At 34.9% G+C, this 22,850-nt stretch overlaps 1 protein-coding gene across 2 annotated transcripts in view; it reads right to left on the reverse strand.

The window, feature by feature from the left end:
• Positions 1-3,189: 3,189 nt before the first annotated feature.
• vars2 (valyl-tRNA synthetase 2, mitochondrial) overlaps positions 3,190-22,850 on the reverse strand; it is a 49,488-nt gene continuing 29,827 nt past the window's right edge. Inside the window, exons 26-31 of one of the 2 annotated variants that reach the window (XM_073930455.1) lie at positions 19,263-19,415; positions 18,936-19,163; positions 15,597-15,708; positions 5,695-5,882; positions 5,447-5,596; positions 3,190-3,416 (exon numbers count right to left, since the gene is read on the reverse strand). In XM_073930455.1, the coding sequence (XP_073786556.1) occupies positions 3,348-3,416; positions 5,447-5,596; positions 5,695-5,882; positions 15,597-15,708; positions 18,936-19,163; positions 19,263-19,415 (900 nt within the window). In that variant the 3' untranslated portion in view covers positions 3,190-3,347. 2 annotated transcript variants of the gene reach the window in all.

The following is a 22,850-nucleotide window of genomic DNA, read 5'->3' on the forward strand; positions in this document are numbered from 1 at the left end:
AAGCTTATACAATTAATTACAGAAATAGTTCACCTGAAATTGAACACTTCAGACCTGTAGCCAGCCTGGCGAAAGGGGTGGTTCTTTTTTCTCAAAAAGTGGACCTTTTTGCAGTTATTCGCCTCATTTTCTATTTAACTCTGAGGTTTAAATACTGATTTTTTAGCTGGATTAGCTTGTCGTTTGGTCATCCTAACCACATTTCTTTGATGTACAAAAATATTTCCTAAAGATTTAGAATAGAGAAATAAAATGTAAATTTATTACATTGGGACTAAGCCGAAAAGAAAACGATGAAATGAAATGTATTATATCATATATTATTATAAAAAATAGGAATCTGTTTAAATAATAAAAAAGCAAATAACAAACTGGCTATTTGAATAAAAAATAATTAAAACATAATAATGATAATGTAGAGCTTCATGATTTTCTAGCCTCTCTTGTAAAAAAAAAGTATGTTTGAAAATTCATGAATAACAACAATAGTCAAAATAGTATTTAAATGAATTTTAATATGGGTCAAATTTTAATATTGGTGCTTCACACCTTTTTATTGGTCATTTTTTGTTTTAAGAATAAGTCAAAATTTAAAATAAAAGTTACCTGTAAAATATTTAAAACAATAAAGTAGCAAAAGATGACTTCTCTTATGTCAGACTGTGTTTATTTGCACAGCTGGATGTTGGAAAAAATATTGGTTAGCGTTGGCTAAAACTGATTGTCTGAATTCACACCAAAGCAACACCCAACAGAGGATTCCAATTGATCTTAAAACCTTTTTGATAGATTATTTTCACTATTTATGATATGTCAAATATCAAAATAAGACAAATGAGCTTATGTATGGGACAAATTCTAGACCTTTGTCAGTTAGTCGTGGGTCTACTGTATCACCCAAACCCCCTGGCTACAGGCCTGACTTATCTTTTACTTCTTATGTTAAACATAAAAGACTTTTTTTAACGTTGGAAGCTGTAACCACTGACATCCTTAGTATGAAAAACAAATACTATGAAAGTCTATGGTTACCGGATTTTAAAATTCTTAAACATATGAATTGTTTAGATGCAAAAACCTCTAAATACCATTTGATATTTTCTTCAAAAATTAGCATTTTTCTCCAACTCTCCACTGTGTGTACCGTAGGCCCAATAATTTTACTGTTCAAGTGAAGAATAACTTCTTTTCGTTGCCTTAAACCCTTTAACTGCCCCACCAAGAAATTTTTATTTGCATTGCATTTCTTAACTCCTAATTTTGTTAGTTAACACACTCGATGCATTTTTTTCCAACACATCCCATTTAAATGTCAACCTCTAAATGGTTGATATATCGGTTCATTATAAAAGTACCAGAATTAATACATATTTAGTATGAAAAATCGGAAAACATAATGTAAGACCTATTAAAAAAAATCAAAACAAAAAAATTGAATACAAAATCATCTTTAGTATTCAAAAATTGTCAAACTGACGACATCAGAGAAGGATTGCCATTTCAAAGCAAAAGCAAATGCTCAGAATTTATTTAAATACCACCGAAGAATCACCAAAAAAATCAACATTTATTTTCAGATGATTAACTTGAATGGATTAATTGTTCACTTTAAGACTAACAATGTGCCCTAGCAAAATAAACAGTACATTTTGATTTCATGCAAACCTTGTGATGCTTTTGATAAAACAAGTTCTGTTATTATTAATAAATAATATTTGCATCTTTTTAACTACATATGAACGATTGAACTCTTCCCCGTGGACATAGTTTTAGATGTAGCGAGACAACAGGTTCTCTAAATTTGACATAAAAATGACAAAGCTCCTTTTATTTTGTCCCAATTCTCAAAAATCAACAACTGCCAAACCATGCGAGTCTATTCCCTTACAATGTGTCTCATGTTATTGTAATGATGCTCTTGGACCTCGCTGATATTTCACATTTCAGTAAGAGCACAATGAAAAACTAGTTTTCTTGATCATTTACTCCTAAATTGTCCTGACTCCAGTGATAAAACTGTAAACAAGGGAGATTATAGAGGGAATCATGAAATTGAGGACAGCACACAGGGTGTCCTAGATGAGTATGCAAAGTAACTGATGGGGAAGATATGAATGAAGAAGAGCTTCCTACTGAGACTGAATATTCATCCAGAGACTGTCAGCAATGAGGACACCTACAGTATAGATGCAGAAATGACTTGTTTTGACGTGGTTGTGTTTTAAAAAATATCAAGAAGTATTTTTATAAATGTGTACATGTACAAATTTAGGCTGTATAATTGGGTAATAAAAAAGAATTGGGCGTTCGGTGGGGGTTTTATAAAATAATAGAACAAAATAAAAAAAATACAATTAAGACTGTTTTGACAAAATATTTTCTGATAATTGCTTAAGTGAAAACAACATTATTTGTATGTATTTTACAATTAATTGTTATGTAATGTAATAATAATAATTTATTAAATGTTATGAATTATAACATATAACACACAAATATACACTCACTGGCCACTTTATTAGGTACTAGTATCTGAGATGATTCGTGCTTTATGACATGATGTGGTATCCTGCTAAAAGTAGCTAAGATGATAGGTACACTGTGGCTATAAAGGGATGGACATAGTCTGCAACAATGCTCAGGTAGGCTTTGGCATTGACACAATGCTCAATTGGTACTAATGAGCCCAAAGTGTGGCAGAAAAATATCCCCCACCCTATTTTACCACCACCACCAGCCTGAACCGTTAATACAAGGCAGCATGCTTTCAAGTTTTTGACGCCAAATTCTGACCCTACCATCCAAATGTCACGCAGAAATCGAGACTCATCAGACCAGGCAACGTTTTTTTTCCAATCTTCAACTGTCCAATTTTGGTGAACCTGTTCTTTGGTTTCCTGTTCTTGGCTGACAGGAGTGACACCCGGTGTGGTCTTTTGCTGCTGTAGTCTATCCGCCTTAAGGTTGGACGTGTTGTGCGTACAGAGATGCTCTTCTGCATACAGATTGTCTTGACCATGCATTGAGTTGCTGCAATGTGATTGGCTGATTAGAAATTTGCGTAAACGAGCAGTTGGACAGGTGTACCTAATAAAGTGGTCGGTAGGTGTACAATAAAAAAAAAAAAAAAAACAGAAATATGTTTTTATAAAAAATAAAATACATGTAAAAAAAGAGAGAGAATGGCACTAAAATTGGTCAATAATTTATTTACATTTATGTTACATCCAAAAAAAACATAATACATGTGCACCTTCCATTTACTGTATGTTTTGCCATATATCTATGTAGAGACATATTTCTCATTTAAAAAATTATTATTGGAAGACTTTAGTGTTTGGATCTTCTTATTTTGCATCCTTCAAAGCCAAAAGTTGGTCCTCGATGTTCTTCATTTCCTGCTCCATGGCTGTGATCTGGTTATTTTTGAGCACAAACAAATGAATGTATGCAAGATCTGTCATCAGCTCAAATATATTATTCAATTGACAAGAATGAAGCTTTCTCGTGGGATACGCTGAATGAAGAATAAACAGAGCATGCATAAATATTGCAATCCATATAAATGCATGTGGATGATCTCATATGAATTTTAATAACACAAAAGAAATAATAATGTTTTCTTTTGAAAATAGATTTGCAACAGTGAATAAAAACACTGGGCATTGAGGCTTGCAAGTAAAGCATCAGGCACTTTGAGTTACATGGAAATCTGGCAAGTTGTTACATTTGATTTTCAGATTTCCTTCTCATGGATATGTGAAATATATATATATACTATATTACATTTGTTTGTGCATTTTGAAATGAAAATGTTGCCCTAAAATTTTTAATTGAATTTAATTTAATAAGGACGGCAAGAAGGTTGCTGGAAGGTTGCTGGTTCGAGCCTCATCTGGGTCAGTTGGCATTTCTGTGTGGAGTTTGCATGTTCTATCTGTGTTCGCTTGGGTTTCCTCCGGGTGCTCGGTTCCCCCACAGTCCAAAGACATGCAGTACAGGTGAATTGGGTAAGCTAAATTGGCCATAGTGTATGTGTGTAAATGAGAGTGTATGGATGTTTCCCAGTGATGGGTTGCAACTGGAAAAGCATCCGCTGCGTAAAACATATGCTGGATAAGTTGGCAACCCCAGATTAATAAAGGGATTAATAATAATTAAGGGATTAATAAAGCCGAAAGAAAATAAAAAAATGAATGAATCAATCAAATTAAATTGTATAAAGATTGTATAATATGTTTATACAATATAAAACTTGATTAATTGATTAATATAATATAAAATAAATAAAAAATAAGTAATATATTATAAAATAAAAAATATATAAAATAAAAAACTTATTTAAGTTGATTGTACAATATGTATATATAATATCAAATGAATAAATAAAATATAAAAGAAAAATATAAAAACAATTTAATTTAATATTTGATTGTATAATATCAAATAAATAAAATATAAAATAAAATATAAATTTAATGCGTGATTGTATTATATATATATATATATATATATATATATATATATATATATATATATATATATATATATATATATATATATATATATATGAATAGAAAAAAATAGCAATTAATAAAAAGACTATATAAATAATTAAAGCAATGAAAAAAAATTAAGAGGTCATTTAAATATTGCTACTTTCTCTGGATTTATGGCTGAGTTTTATCATTCATTTCTGTTTTATTCCAATTGTTATCCGATCTTCAAAAAAAAAAACGTAAAACGTGAAAGTTTTTTTAGAAACATTATTATACATTTGTAGACAACCTAAAACTAATGTTTGACTTCAGAAAAATATTTATCAATTAGAAAATTTGTTATTCTGATGCATTTTAATTTTCTAGATGAAACAAAATGCTCAAAATAACCCTAATTTAAATTTTAAAAGACTTTTAAATAAATGCAATTAAACAAACAATAAACCATAATATATAAATCAAGAGACATTTACAATGAGGAAAACTGAATTTATAAAACTACCCAAAATGAATCATACCCCTAGCAAATTCTGACAGCCCCTTTTTGTTCAAATGTAAATAATAGCTGAGAACTACTTTATTTCCCACAATGATGCCTTATGTCTTATTATGTTTTAGAAGTAACTTTAAGCCAGAATTTGCCAGGGGTATTAATAATTTTGAGCGGTTCATTCTGCTGTGGCGACCCCCTGATTAATAAAGGTTCTTTGCTGAAAAGAAAATGAATAAATGAATTAATAATTTGGGCTTGACTTTATATTTTTAAGTGCCATTTACAATTTAAATAACATGACAGTCAAAATGCAAACAAAAATCAAATATATGTAAAAAAAAAAATTATGGTAAACAAAAATTTGCTTTATTTGTGCAAAAAAAGTTTTAAACATGTTGTGACTGATGATCTGTACCCTTCTAGTGAAGTCTAATTTGTTGCACTCTGCACTCACCTTATTCTCCATCTCTTGTCTGACTTTCTGAGGTACTTTTTCGATGTAGCTGTGCGTCTGTGTGCGAGCGAGGGCTTGTTTTAATTTGAACGCCAGCTTTTCTCTGCGCTGACATAGAATCGCTCTCTGTTTGTCAGCATTAACACCGTTCTGAAGGTTGACAGAGAGAAAGCCATCAGCAGTGTTTATATATAGACGCCTTGTTGGGTTGCTTTAATTTGGAAAGGGTAAGCCTTACTCTGCATTACCTGAGCACTAAGATGTAAGCAGAGGGAATGATCCACCACCCCTACAGCGCTGGCTTTAGCTGGAGGACAGTCGCTGAATCCTGCCTCTGGACAGTGCAGATGAAGAGTCGAGATTCGACCCAGAGTGCAAATCGCAGATCTGAAGCACAGGAGAATCTCCATCTGATCTGGAGCACACACTGCGTACACTAGAAGAGATGGTGGAGAAAACAATCTTTCTATATAGAGTTGAAGTCAGAATTATTAGCCCTCTTGAATTATTAGCCCCCTGTTTGTTTTTTCCCCATTTTTTGTTTAACAGAGAGATTTCTTCAACACATATTGATAACTCATTTGTAATAACTGATTTAATTTATCTTTGCCATGATGACAGTAAATAATATTTGACTAGATATTTTTCAAGAAATTAGTATTTAGCTTAAGGTGACATTTAAAGACATAACTGGGTTAATAAGGCAAGTTATTGTATAACGATGGTTTGTTTTGTAGACAAATGAAAACATTTAAAGCTTAAAGGGGCTAATAATACTGACCTTAAAATGTTTTTATAAAAATTAAAAACTGCTTTCATTCTCGCCGAAATAAAAAAGACTTTCTCCAGAAGAATAAATATTATCAGAAATACTGTGAATAAAGATTTGCTCTGTTAAACATAAGTTGGGATTTTTTTTTTAAAAGAAAAGGAAATTCACAAAAGGGTGAATAATTTTGACTTTAACTGTATGTAAAAACTAAAACGCTTTTTAATATATTTTTTTACCGCGATGGTCTTTATGAGAGACTACCTGTGCAGCGATGCAGTGGATCTTAATCTTTGAGCTGTTGTGCACACAATTATATGTGGATACAAGATTTCTTTATTTTTTTAAATATGCAGTATCCTTTAAATTTAGGTTAAAATAAGGCCGCAGATATTGCCGCAAATTTTAAGAAAAGCCTGGAGGGACTAATTTTTTTGCCCCATGTATATAAATTTCTTTTCTCCAACTTCTCTTTAACAGAAATAATTTTTTTTTCAACACATTTCAAAATGTAATAGTTTTAATAACTCATTTCTAATAACTTATTTATTTTATTTTTGCCATGATGACAGTAAATAATATTTTACTAGAAGTTTTAAAGACACTTCTATACAGCTTAAACTGACATTTAAAGACTTAACTTGGTTAACTAGGCAGGTTATGGTAATTAGGCAAGTTATTGTATAATTTATTTTGTTCTGTAGAAAATTGCTAAATAAAATATTTTTTAAGGGGGCTAATAATATTGACCTTAAATTAAAAAAACAAACTAAAACTGCTTTTAATCCAGTCAAAATAAAACAAATACAACATAACTATTACACTCCCAGCATGTTTAAAGTCCCCAAGAAATCAAAAGTTACCATTTTATTAGCTCACATTGCTAGTTTTGTGGTGAACAACTCATCCGTGCATGTCATTAATGAAAAAAGTGCCCTTCTTTTCTTTTATGAAAATCTGAAAATGCACTTCCTTCATTTAAATTGTCAGATTAGGTACATCTTAGGAAATGGGCATGGTTAACACATTAACCAGCTGCTTTATCTGTTTTGACACTAAACTGAAATGGTGAGCTGTTACACTGTAATGACTCTCCCCCAAACCCCTTTCCCGATCTTTCTGACAGAAATGCCTACTTTACTACATCCAATCAGCTTGCAGTAAAAAAAAAAAAAACAAGCCACACCCACTACTTTCTCATTCAACATTCTCTAGAAACTGCGTCAAGATACGGAAAATAAAATGGTTGCAGCTTCTGGTACATGTGGACTTTAAGATTTGACTAGCATTAAAAAGCAAGTGGTTAGATAGATTAAAGGCTTAAATTAGAATACAACACATAAAATGACTACAATTTACAATTTTATTATAAACCTAAAAAGTGTCATTTTTCTGTAAAACTATATTCAAAACTTCAGTCTTTTCTTGAATAAAAACATTTTGCAACAAAAAGGCTACACTTGGATACAAATAGGTGCAAGAGTGCTAAAGGACAACATCTACTTCCCCATCTATCATCCATCAGTGTGTTCCACTGCAATCAACCTAAATGACACACACACTCACACACACACACATCACACAGTCACAACAATCCACTGCTCACGGACACAATCTGGCTGTGCCCTGAACACCGAGCTCATGACTGACAGGCTGTGACGTATTAGACCTGCTCCCAGATTCGACACGCAGTGACGACCTGCTGGAAAACAGCCAGGGAAGCCAAGACAACATATGTGAGCATCTTCAGATAACACAAGAGAGTCCACAATCTATTGATAAAAGCCCCCAAATAGCGTCTCAAAATCAGTGAGCCTCATAACTAGGCAACCAAATCCTCCATCAGCTGCAGGTGAACAAAAAAAACAACTGATAACAGCTCTTGAAATGTCTTGGGTCCCTGCGATGATTACAAAGAAAAAGCAGAAAGCCAGTTGAAGAACCCTGTGGTTTTCTCTGTATCATATTATTGTGACAAAACAACAAATCGAATTACAACACCATCTAATCTGCTTCCAATCTGAAAAGAATTTTGGGACAAAATTTAGTAAAGTTGGCACTTTTAAACATAAGAACAGACTGCGGGAGAACATGCAAACTCCAGACAGAAACGCCAACTCACCCAGCCCAGGCTCGAACCAGCGACCTTCTTGCTGTGAGGTGAACGTGCTACCCTGCGCCACCATGTAGCCCTGTTTTAGGCAATATTTTCAGCTCATTTTAAGCCAAATGTGCAACGCAGTGGCGCAGTAGGTAGTGCTGTTGCCTCATAGCAAGAAGGTTGCTAGTTCGAGCCTCGGCTGGGTCAGTTGGCGTTTCTGTGTGGAGTTTGCATGTTCTCCTTGCGTTCGCATGAGTTTCCTCCGGGTGCTCCGGTTTCCCCCACAGTCTAAAGACATGGTGAATTGGGTAAGCTAAAATTTTCCCTAGTGTATGAGTGTGAATGAATGTGTATGGATGTTTCCCAGTGATGGGTTGCGGCTGGAAGGGCACCTGCTGCCTAAAACGTGCTAGATAAGTTGGCGGTTCATTCCGCTGTGGCGACCCCAGATTAATAAAGGGACTAAGCCGAAAATTAATGAATGAATGAGGCCAAATGCTTCAGAAGTCATTGGATGGTGCTTTACGGTGCAGATGGAAAATTACCCAAAGCATCCTGCAAAAGCAACCAAAGAGTTTTTGAAGGGAAAGAAGTGGAATGTTATGCATTGGCCAAGTCAGTCACCTAACCTGAATCTGATTGAGCATGAATTTCAATTGCTAAAGACAAAACTGAAGGGAAAATGCCCCAAGAACAAGCAGGAACCGAAGACAGTTGCTGTAGAGGCCTGACAGTACACCATCAGGAATGAAACGCAGCATCTGGTGATGTCTATGCATTCCAGACTTCATGCTGTAATTGACTGCAAAGGATTTTCAACCGAGTATTAAAAAGTGAAATTATAATTTATGATTATTATTCTGTCCAATTACTTTAGGACCCTTAAAAAGTTGAAGAAACTGTTGTAATTCCTACACCGTTCACCTGATTTGAATGTAAATGCTGTTAAATTAAAGCTGACAGTCTGCAGTTGAAACACATCTTGGTCGTTTCATTTCAAATTCCTTGTGTTAGTGTATAGAGCCAAAAATGTTAGAATGTGTCAATGTCCAAATATTTATGGACCTAACTGTATATTGCGATTTGAATACAATTTTGTCAGATGATTTAATATCTCTTAATATACATTATAAAAAAATTATAATGTTAGATTGATTGGGATTATTCTGCAGTGGGAGTGCATCTCTATAAAGTCTAATATATATATATATATATATATATATATATATATATATATATATATATATATATGAAAAAACTTATTTTAAATATATACATAAAAAAAAATATTGTTATAAAAAATAGTATGCATAATCTAATACATTGATTACAGCATTAACATAATATTGCTCTCTACAAACTTTCCATCATTAAATCTCCAACAGAGACTTTCACCATCAGCCAATCCCGGTGTGCATAGTTAGTAATCATGTTGACATCATCCATAGCAACAGAGTGAACTCCACCCTTACTTTTAGCTTAAGACTTCTTTATTACTTAGTAAAAGTTTGCCTCAGCAGCTTGGTGAATAGCTTTTTTCTGCTATTTAGAAGAAATCTAAAATGTTTTTTGAATACCGGCCTGGCTCACTTAAAAATAATTACATTCTATCCAATAGCTATGTTTATTTACATGCATACAAAAAATCCACTAGTAATTGGACTGATGGCTCAATGAAAAATCCAGCATGTAAACAGGCTTATCAATCTGACTGAGCTTGATATGAATTCAATTTTGATTGGATTTGAGGGAGTAGTTTCAATCTTTTTCTAATCTGCTCCTAATCCTAGTACATGTAAATACCTGATCATACTTGAAAATTATAAAACTACTGGAAATGACATAGAACTGGTAAAATGACCCATGAGCTGGTCTTATATGTGACCTAGGAAAACAAAACCAGTTATACTTTGCATGTGTATATTGTTTGCTAATAGCTAAAATGTATATGTGGGTTATAAAGTTATATATATATATTTTTTATGCCAAATATCATTAGAATACCTGAAGTACAGATCATGCTCCATGAAGATATTTTGTACATTTCCTACAGTAAATACAATTGAAGTCAGAATTTTAAGCCCCTGTTTATTAATTTCTCCAATATTTATTTCCACATTTCTAAACTTTTAATAACTTATTTCTAATGACCCCATAATCATGATGACAGTACATACATAATATTTTGCTACATATTTTCAAGACACTTCTATAAAGCTTAAAGTCATATTTAAAGGCTTAACTAGGTTAATTATGTTAACTAGGCAGGTTATGGTAATTAGGCAAGTTATTATATAATGATGGTTTGTTCTGTAGACTATTGAAAAAAAAATATAGCTTAAAAGGACTAATAACTTTGTCCTTACAATGTTTTTAAGAAAAATTTAAACCTGCTTTTATTCTATCCAAAATAAAACAAATATTTGACTAGATAATTTTTCAGGACACTTCTATACAGCTTAAAGTCACATTTAAAGGCGTAACTAGTTTAATTAGGTTAACTAGGCAGGATAGGGTAATTAGGTATGTTGTTATACCATCTGCGATGGTTTGTTCTGTTGACTATTAAAAAAATACAGCTTAAAGGGGCTAATAATTTTGTCTTAAAATGTTTTTTTTTTAAATTGAAAAAGCGCTTTTATTATAGCTGAAATAAAACAAATAAGAGTTTCTCCAGAAAAAAATATATATATTATCAGACATACTATGAACATTTTCTTGCTCTGTTAAACTTGATTTGGGATATATTTAAAAAAGAAAAAAATCAAAGGGGGGCTAATAATTCTGACTTCAACTGTATGTCAAAACCTATGTTTTTTAATAGTAATGTGCATTGCTAAGAACTCGACTTGAACAACTTTTTTTGAAACCTCAAATTCCAAATATTAAACATTTTGTATCTCGGCTAAATATTTTCTTACCATAATAAAACCACATTAATTAATGGGAAGCTTATTTAATCAACTTTTGGATGACGCATTAATCTCAATTCCAATTGGTACTTATGACCGGTTTTGTGCTTAAATGTCACATATAATTTTGTTTAGGAATTTTTACCGATTTTTATATACTGTAACTATAGACAGTGAAGCACAAAGCTTTATATGCCCGTCATCTCCCAAAATAGATAAATATGAATCCCGCCTTTTAAAATTGGAGAACTGGCTAATATTAAGTGTATTCGAAGAGTATTCATTAGGCTTCACTTTTTCTCCATTTTTTATGTTACAATCTTATTGCAAAATGGATTTAATTCATTTATTTCCTCAAAATTAATGAAATAAAAGAATTTAACCCATTTTGGAATAAGGCTGTAACAATATGTGAAAAATAAGAGTTTGTTTTGCTTGTTTTACGGAAATTATCTGCCAGTAGGGTAAGTAAAATAATCTTGTTTTTGCTTTGAAATATAGATATTTGGACTACAAACAGGACAAAAATTCTAAGTAAGAATTTTTTTTGTATAAACCATATAAATTCCATATGAATACAGTAATTAAATACAATTATGTAGCTTCTGGTCAACTAGAATTCAGACTGGACATTGCATATCCTTACGATGTGACTATTGCAGATGCACACATTGTGATATCAATGCTGAAATGATATATTGTGCAGCCTAGTTACTAAATAACTTAAAAACACTCTGGAGCACTTATCCGTAAAGAGCTAAAAGTATTATGCATTGTTGTTAGGGATGCAGTGTTTCTATCTATCTGGTAATTTCTGTATTTTCTTTAATGTGTTGAACTTTCCTACCATTGAAGCTGGATCTGTCTTTGTCAGAAAAAGAAACATATATTAGAACACTAGTGTATGATTTATGAACGCTGCATCTTTGAAACCAAGCATATCTGCAGACTTTTCTCTCCTTGATTCAAGTCAAACGTAAAGCATGCTATTGATGACACAGCTCCAGTTAAAGACAGAAAGAATACTGGCAGACCTAAAGCACCTTGAAGAAAAACAACAGCAGTTGTAAATAAAAAATGAAGAATAGTTAAGTGCGGACGATGGAAATTAGCCCAGTATAACATATATAAATACAGTTTTCTTGCTTTCAATATAGAACCAGACACCAAAGTACATAAGTTCACTTAAATATGCCATGTAAGTTTTGTTATTTTGTAAAGTTGCATTAAATAAATAAAAAAATTAAAAACACAGGTCAAGGTATTGTAGTTTTTTGGGTCACACTTTATTTTAATGTACAATTCTCACAATTAGCAAGCCATTAAATAAAATGTTTAGCTCAATAAACTTCTAATTTGCTGCTTAGTAATAGTTAGTAAAGTAGTATTTGGGTATCATACTATATACTATATGTGCTAATAAACAGTTAATATCTTAATAATAAGTATGTAATATGCTAGAAGTGAATGGTGTGAATTGTTACTTAACCAAAGTGATTTTATAGGAATATGTAAAAAAAAAAAAAAAAAAACATTGTTGAGAAAATATGAAAAGCTGATTAATTTCTTTAGATTTATGTTTTCTCCAATGCACTGTCCAGAATTGTGACAGTCTGTTCAGAGCTAAAAGCCAATTAGTGCCACAATATTACATAATAGAGCTTTAAACATCCCTACTGTACTACTGTATAGAACACTACTGTATATAACAGAAATGCCCAAAGTAGGGCCTGCGGGCCAAAGTTGGCCCATGGTAACCTTTGATTTGGCCCACCATCCCATCTGAAAAGAGAGTGAGAATGATGGGGAGGTGTTTGGGGCGAATGCCTTTGACCGAGATCCTCATTTCCAGTTTAATGTGACCTTTTGTTTCTTTGTTTTATTGTTGAGCTACAAAAAGCTGACTGAAATCAAATGATTCAATTAAATGTTGTAGATAAATCAGAATTTTAAAATGTCAATACTGTCAGATATAGGACAATGCATGCGACATCTGCAAGGAAATCAAGGTAAAGGCAGGAGCATGAACATGTTAATAAGTAAATTATTAAATGATACTGCATTGAGTTCATATGATTTAAAGCATAATCTTCTAGTTATTTTTAAATATTACCCAATAAATTAGCATATTACCCATGACACACTTAATATTTACGATTTGGTATATACATTTGGCCCACAACCCTCAATCAAGTTTGCTGTTTGGCCCTTTATAAAAAAAAGTTTGGACACCCCTGATATAGAGACTAACAACCAAGTCAGACTCCCAGTGAACTTGTCTCTGAAAGCTAATGCAATGGGTTTGCTTTCTTTTTTACAGAGGAGATCAATAATATCAGAAAGGCGATTAGCACATCCTTGCGCTTTGCTGAGGTCAGACAGTCTCAACCACAACTTCAGAAATAAGTCATTACATCTTTCAAGTCAAGTGATGGTAGAAGAAACTCTAAACCATCTTAAAACATTAACCTGTGATCTTTGCCCACATCATTAAGAAGTGGTAAATACCACAATTCGTTCAAAGTCAATAGGATTTATCCAAAGTCCTTGAAATTCACAGTTGTGACAAAGAGCGACCTGGATAATACCATACTGAGCATCTATAGAACTATCTGAAATCTTGCATTCATGGGCAAAATTATTTAAGTTTGTTTTTAATCAAAGAAAAAACTGGGCAGGGCTCTTTGGGACCGTCTTCAGATGTTTTTTTTTTCTTTTCCTTTTAATAAATTTGTTAAGTGTTATGCGAGTACAAGCAGTGCTTTATTTGTAAATAAATAATTTACAGAACAAAACTGGGAAATAAAAGTTACTGTGACCGACGTTCACCAGACACTTTCAGTTTTCCCGGAACATGATGTCCTTAAACGGCAAAAAAGCATCAATTTCTGAACGATTTTTTATTATTTTGTGCCGTATAACGTTATGGGTCAATCATGGATAAAAACGTGTAACCACAAACATAAATCTTATGAAACATCACTATTCTGTATACTAACACCACTGATCTTCAGTTCACCTTCAAGTGAAACGGAGATAATTAAATGACTATGTCTAATCTTCCAGAAGAGCCCACAGTTACCTCTTTTGTCATGTTTTCTGGCTGTCTTACTTGCTTCTGTCTCCCGCTATGCTGATTTAGGTGTGCAGTTCCATCTTCTTGATATCTCTTGATCGGGGCTCATTATTAGATTTACTCATGGTTTAAAAAAATAATAAAAATAAGCTTGACTGCCTCATTGTCATTTTGAAAATACAAATAATGTTTAGGTAGGCCATTATGCCATTATTTTTTTTTCGCTTCTCACTGTGAAAAGATGACTGCCTAAAAATATTGTTAAGGGTCACACACACACACACACACACACACACACACACACACACACACACACACACACACACACACACACACACACACACACACACACACACACACACACACACACACACACACACACACACAAACACAAACACAAACACAAACACAAACATGCAGGTATTCACCATGCACACTGGATCAATTAAATAAATACCGGAACGCAAAACACGAATATCTGACATATTCCGAACAGGATTTGACTCAAAACAAGCACTGAGTACAGGTGACCATGACTTGTGGAGACCTCCAATGCTCAGTATTTGCACTGCTACTGTTCAACCTGTATATGCTCCCACTGAGTCAACTGAGAAAAAACCAAATTGCTTACCACACCTACACTGTAAAAAAAAGTGCTGGGTTTCACACAGTTCCTTCATGTCATCGCAACACAAATCAATTAAGTTAACTCAATCATTTTTACAAATTGATGTGAACTAAAACAGTTACACATGTGAACTAAAACAGTTACCCCAAAAAAAATTACACATTTTTTGCAATGACACTAAAAACTACTTAGTAATGTCCACTAAAGGGATAGTTCACCCAAAAAAAAAAAACATCTCATTATTTACCCACCCTTGAGTGGTTCCAAACTTTAATATATTGATATTCTGGGAATTGTTGGGCAAAAAACAGCCATTGACATCCATATTAGGAACAAAAAATACTGTGCATGTCAATATTTTCCAACATTCTTCAGTGTATTTTCCTTTGTGAAAGGAACAGAAGATAGAAGCCCAAAATGGAGAATGACAGAATTTAAATTTTTTGGTGAACTATCCCTTTAATGACTACAGCCACATTGACTCGCCCTGCCAATGCAGTAATGAAATGAACACTTGGATGTGCCAAAAGTTAATCAAAAGACAATACATTTGAAAACAAAGACCATGTTCTCAAGGTGAGATGCACATCTTAACTCTACAGTTAAAAGAACTAAAATGTTATCTAAGAACCAAACCATTAATGTCAAGTCCACAAAAACTCACAGTCTGGTTTTTCCTTCGTCATCTGGCACTGGGCTCTCAGTAACCTCGTCACTCTGACCACTTCCTGTACCAGAGAGAAGTCTGCTTCCTCCTTGGGAAAATACCAGTGCTCCTGTGGCAAAAAAGGAGATGAAAAAAGGTTGTTTAGTGACTTAATAAGATTTGCATGCAGGGCTGGGTGTCATTTGGTTATTTTTACAATATCAGTGGCAAATCAACACCACGGCACGGCATAAGCAGTGACTGTGCACATACTTTAAAAAGGAGCTAAAAAGAAAATACAACTTTAAATTAAATAACATATTAAAACATTCAAATATACATGAATATAAAATTACAAATGAACGCAAAACACATTTATGCAACCTATTCACAATAAAGCCTAAGCTGAATAGCCCAACTTCAATAATTCATTCATTTTCTTATCGCTTAGTCCCTTTATTAATCCGGGGTCACCACAGTGGAATGAACCGCCAACTTATCCAGCAAGTTTTTATGCAGCGGATGCCCATCCAGCCGCAACCCCCTTCTCTGGGAAACATCCACACACATTTACACACACTCATACACAACGGACAATTTAGCTTACTCGCACCCGGAGGAAACCAACGCGAAGGCAGGGAGAACATGCAAACTCCACACAGAAACGCCAACTGAGCCGAGGTTCAAACCAGCGACCCAGCAACCTTCTTGCTGTAAGGTGACAGCACTACCTACTGCGCCACTGCCTCGCCAAACTTCAATAATTTAACACTAAATAAAAGTAATAGTTCTTACAATAGGTATTCGACAAACCAGCTTTAATTTCATTAATTCTATTGAAATGAGTGAAATCTGTGTTCTGAACCCATCAGCCATATGGGGTGTTAGTACCCACACTGTAAAAAAATGCTGGATTCCACAAAATCCATTTATGTTGGGGCAACATGAAGGAATTAAGTTAACTTATTAGTATTTATAAATTTAAACGGATTGAACATATAAAATTAAGTTGTCCCAAAAAGAAAGTCCCTTAGAAATTGTGTTGTTTCAACTCATTTTAAATAGGTAGTTTGAACAAGCAGCAAACATCAATTTTTTGAGTGCAACCCTATCTGCACATTATCAGGAGTCTGTTGAAATGAATCTGTTGAGATGAGAAAGGAATCTGTTGAAATGTTTAGACCAGTGAGGTCCAACTCTGTGCTGGAGTCTGCCATTAGCAACCAACTTGCCTCACCAAATCTGCTTAGAAATTTCAAATCGGCAATTGTTAGATACATGCCCATAGCCAGAGGAGGTTTAGGTGGATCAAATGACTCCCCCCAACTGACAACGGTCTAGAATTTGTCCCATACATGACCTCATTTGTCCTATTTTGACTGCTCTGCCATAATAAATTGTAAAAAAAAAATAGCCATGAAAATAGCCCATCGAAGAAGGCCTTAAGACCAAGTGTAATCCTGTGTCAGCTGTTGCTTTTGTGTGACTTCCTTTTTTAAAGTGCCAAATTCGGCACTTGTATATTACAAGTGTGTATATTACATGAAAAAAGCTAATTGTCCAGTTATATTTAAAAATAATTATTATTGCCATCTCCATAGATATCCACATGTATTTTACAAACCTTCAATGTTATGTTTTGCTAGTAGTTAAAGGTGCAGTAGGTGATTGTCTTCAGAAACATGTTTTGTTGTGCTGGTGGAAAGTCTCTTCTTATTCCAATAGTAATGATTACAATGCAGGGGGGAATGTTGGAGTGTCTAATTAGGCTAAATGCAAATAGCGCATAAGGAATAAGCTAATTAAGTGATTCCTGCCCATCACCGTTTGATTAACAGAGACAACACAAGAGCGCGAAACACAGCAGTGTGAGGGCGTACTCACACTATTTACAGTTGCCTTGAACCAGGCCAAAGCACGCTTGTCCTCCCTCCCGTCTCCCCTAACGGCCCGCACTCACATTACTTTCGGGCCTGGGCACATTTATGTCATCGATGATGCGCTATTCAAAAAGCGCTCTTGCTCAGCACAGTGCAGATTTCTTCAGTTATATTTTTTGTTTGGGATGCGTGACACGAAGTCAAATATTTCACCGAGCAGATAAGCCACTTTTGACGCTGTTAAACAATCATAAAGTCCTTGTGCTACAGGTGCAGCTGTCATGCAGTGAGGGGTTTGCATCTTTGAACAGAAAGAATGATTACTCAATCAATCCATATGAAACAGTCCCTTAAAAGTCACGTCTCGCTTTCAGTTTCGGGCTTAGGCGCGTTTTGGACTCACACACAAGCATACCGCTCCAAAGCCAAAGTGAACCGTGCTCTGGGCCACCTCTGCCAACCGACCAAGTAAACCGTGCCTGAGCACTCACACTTCTCAAATGATCCGGGAAACAGGCCTGTACACAGTTCGGATAGCATAGTGTGAGTAGGCCCTTTATCTGGGCCTGGAACAATGTTATATTTTATAGTCATTGGCTGATTATATGATTTCAAAATTTAGAATTTGCAAACAATACTTTTCTGAAATTATATTATCAAAGAGAAAGTCTGAATGTTTGGATATAAAACCAACTTTACCTCAATGCCAGTTTTCTAACTGGTGAATGACATGATCTAGTGTTATACAAGGTAAAGGTCTGCATTCCTAAATCTCAGAATAAAGCTTGGGAGCAGTCGGTAACTGATGTAATTTGAACGGGAGGGGGCGGTGAACAATATCGCTCCCGACTCCCGAGCGAGCGAGCACGCGTATGTATGTGTGTGAATGAGAGAGAGTGATACTGTGTTTGGCTTGTTTGTTGCGGTCTATGTGTGTGTGTATGTGTGAATGAGAGAGAGAGCTTGGTGCTGCCTATGTGTGTGTGTGTGTGTGTGTGTGTGTGTGTGTGTGTGTGTGTGTGTGTGTGTGTGAATGGCAAAGAGCGTGATGCTCTCGTGACGCCATCAGATTGTCATCTATTCCTTTATGACTTAAAGAGGCATGACTTTGGACGGCAAGGGAGGGATGTAAATTTTATGCTAATGCTAGCATTTTGCATCACCCACTGCACCTTTAAATAAACAAAAAAATATTCAAATAAAAGAGTGAACCAACCCTTTAAAATTATTCTATAGTGGCTGAATATTTAAATCTGGTGGGTTTGGTGTATCAATACATACATTCTAATTGACATGTAGTGATGTTTCTCTATGGCCAACTAGTATCTGCATTTTAGACATCATATTTTAGTATTGTCATGACTCACTTGGAACCTCAATTGAGTTTAACAGCGCTTATAAAACCCACCAAAAGTGACCCATTCGGTGGACATGGAAAAGTGCCAATTGTGAGTGTTTGTTTGTTAGACAGACTCACCAGCTGTGAGGTCTTTGGGTAGGGATGAACACACAAACTGCAGGATGTCTTGTCAAAGTGACCATACGGCAGGAGTCTCTGCCACAGCTCCTCTGTGAGGAACGGCATAAAGGGCGAGAGGAGAGCCAGAGATACAGACACGCTGTGATACAACACAGATGTGGCCACCTGCCTCTCTCCGACTCTCTCTTCACAGCCTTCAGGCTTCAGCAGTGGCTTGATGCTTTCCTGAGGATGAGAAACATCAGTTTAGAGATGGAAACTCATCAGTCAATGATTGCAAGATCCATCAAATCACGACAGCACTGCAGTGAAGATCATCCTCACCAGGTAGACGTCACACAGACAGTGGAGCCAGAAAGAGTGCAGCGCGGACGTGACCGTGTGTAGCTCATAGCTCTCAAAACCCTGCTCACACTCCTTAACCGTGCTGTAAAGACGGGAACATATCCACTTGTCCATACTGGATAGAGGATATGTCTGAAAGACAAAATGAGAAAAAGGTTAGTTCACTCAAAATGTTTTATTCTGTTAATTATCACCCAATCCCCTGAGACCTTCGCTCATCTTCAGAGTCCAAATTAAGATATTTTAAATGAGTTTAGATCTTTCAGGAGTTTAGATCGACAAGACGGTGAGTATTTAATTAATTTAGCTGAAATAACCCTTTAAAGATTATTGTTATGTGTTTTTCAGTGTTGATATTTGAGAGTAAAGCCTAGTTTACACTACAGGATTTTAAGCCTAATTTGAGCCTGATTTTAAAGATAAGCAGCTCGCCAACAGATCAAGCTGTGATCGGGGAAAACTGCGGAAGCTCGGCGCTCATCGGTCATTATGTGTGAACTACTGAACAGCACATCAAAGAGGCTCGCTGATGTGTCGCTGACACCTCGCAGATGAAAATTCAATATCTAGCATGCTGAATATTCCAGACCAGTCGGCCAACTCGACCCCACAGATGTCGGGATTAGCTGCAGCCAATGAGAGAGCATATCAGCATGAGCTGAATCACCGTTGTGCTTAGAAGCTCAACAGAAATGTCTGTGATTGGCCAGAATGGGCATCAATGCACTCGTTTCACTCTGTATGTTCACAGGGACACCAGAATAAAAGTTTCATTGGCTGTGGTTTGGTAGCTTGACAGAGCTGTTGGGGAACCGGTTGTTGTCAGATCATGTAGTGTGTGACCCCCGCTTGAGGATCATTTACGTAGTGTCGCGTAATGTTGACACCACAGCGATTTAAAGACACAAAATCAAGTCATGTAGTGTGAACAGTATAGCGATCTGCTGATGTTTAAAGTCACGTAGTGTGAACTAGGCTTTACTGTGACTAATGGTCAGTATATAGGCTAGGGCTGTGCGATTAATTGAAATCGAATCAATTTGAAATGTTGCGATTAGCTAATCACTAGCGGCTGCGATTTGAAAGATATACGTATTATTCAATTTCTTCCACCCAGAGCAAACGCGTGACTGCCGTCTGTGTGTGACAGTCGTACTGGCCAATTGAGTGAGGACACATTCGTTCTGCTCAATCAGAATTGCGCAACGGGACAAAGTGGAATACCCACAATAGCACAAACAAACAGGAGAGCGCGGACGAGTGGGATAATGGCGTCTGCTGCTTCAGAAGCATTAACAGACAAATTAATATCAAAGAAAAACTGCACGTCAGTAATATGGGATAATGTGAATAGCTTCAAGTAATTTTACTAGTTTTGTGTTGTAGAATATTTATATGGTTTAATTAATTTGAATTAGATTTTAAATATTTTGTGTAAACATTCATTTACTCATTCATTCATTTTCCTTCAGTTTAGTCTCTATTTCAGAGGTCGCCACTGCAGAATGAACTGGCAACTATTCCAGCATATGTTTTACGCAGCAACCCAGTACTGGAAAACATCCATACACACTCATTCACTATGGCCAATTTAGTTCATCCAATTAACCTATAGCGCTTGTCTTTGGACTATGAGGGAACCAGAGCTCCACAAAGAAATGCCAACCGGGCCAGCTGGGACCAGCAGCTCAAGCTGTGAGGTGACAGTGCAAACTACTGAGCCACCGTGCAGCCCACAGTAAACATATAATAACTAAAATATTAATGCTAATTCAACAATTAATTAATCCCGATTAATTGAAAATTTTAACTCGATTACAATTAATAAACGATTTTTTTATTGATTTATTTTATGTTTTTGCCCTCACAGTTTACTGACAAGTTTTGTACAGTAATTATGCTCACATATTACAAGTGAGAGATTTTTGAATGAAGGGTGCATTACTTGACATTAAAATAATTGAAGGAAACACGCACTATATCTATGATTCTTTATTGAACATCAACACTGAACAACTGAAATTAAACACACATTGCCTAAAACATGGCTCTCCGCGCCATCCACCCTTGTAACCACCACCAAACCGACCAATTCCAAAGCTTGCGATACGAGTTGTTGTGACCTGTGTGCAATGGTGCGTGCGCTTGGCAGAAGTATAATATCTGAATAGTATAATAAGTATAAATCATAATATAATAAAAATAAATTAGACTTAACAGAGTGGGGTCACGTGACTCATTGAATTGAATTGAATTGAATTGAATTGAATAAATTGACCTGGAAAAATCAGATAGATTATAGATTCTGAATGTCTACTATATTAGATTTTGCTTTTTTTTTTGGATAGCTAGCCTACATTTTTTTAAAAGGGACACATTTCTGATAACTATATTCACACTGTATGCTTGCTGAATCAACACCAGGAAAATGTACTGATTCAGAAAAGATGGATGCATCTTCCCATTTCACCTCATATTTCTTCAAATATGCCTTCATTTCCCAAAAAAAACCCTGCATTTTGCCTGCACAAAATACAATGGTCACTTAAATTGCACCAGCACATGAACATATACAAATCACATCCATTTTATCCTTACATTTAAATGAAGCCTGTTCAAAAAGTATCTCAGTAAATCAGAATTCTTATTTAAATGTTTATGCTTCATATCTGATCTGTGTCACATAGGAAGAACAGTACGTACTTGACTAATGCAATGTAAGCGTGGCCTTAGTCCTGGTCATATTTATGACTGAACCTAAAAATAGAAACTACACAAAAGAAATAAACAAATAGATGTGTAAATAACCTGTTTAAGCTTAACCAAACCTGTTTACGTTTCTTTCTTCTGTTGAAAAAATTTGATAGAAGTCAATGGTTACCAGTTTCCAACATTCTTTAAAATATCTCTTTTGTATTTTGCAGTAGAAAGAAACTCCAATAAGTTTGGAACAAGCGGAGAGTGAGTTAATGATGACAGAATGTTCATTTTGGGGTGAATTATCCCTATAATGTGCACTATTATAGTCTGCCAGCAGATTCTGTGATTGACACGAGCACACTGTGAAATGAAGGGAGCTTCAACACGAAGAGAATAATCTCAGTGAAGAACTCTGACTTCACCCTTCAGATTGATTTTCTGCCATTTGCTGCTACAGAAAGAGTCATTCTGCACTGGCCTTGTTCTTCTTCTATTGTAATTTAGTCCCATTAAACTGAATAGCCAATGTGAGACAACACAAGCGCAGGTGCAGGACAAAATACAGGACAAGATAAAGTGTGTGTTTCGTTGCAAATGATGATGAACTGTTAGTGTAGAATGTGGGTCAAAGATAAAATGGGGGTTTCAAGCACCAATACAATAAAAGTGTAATACAGCTTTTCTGTTCTTTTATTATTTCCCACATGCATTAGATGAATGTGTCTAAACATATAATAATGATAATAATAATGACTTTGATTTATGATTCAGTTTTACAAAGACTCACATAAGATAACAACTAAATTGCCATTCAGTATGACAGTATGACATTGCTGTTTCAGTTTATATAAGAGCAATATGACATCA

Source organism: Danio rerio, chromosome 19, assembly GCF_049306965.1.
Source record: "Danio rerio strain Tuebingen ecotype United States chromosome 19, GRCz12tu, whole genome shotgun sequence".
In the NCBI taxonomy this organism is placed as follows: Eukaryota; Metazoa; Chordata; class Actinopteri; order Cypriniformes; family Danionidae; genus Danio; species Danio rerio.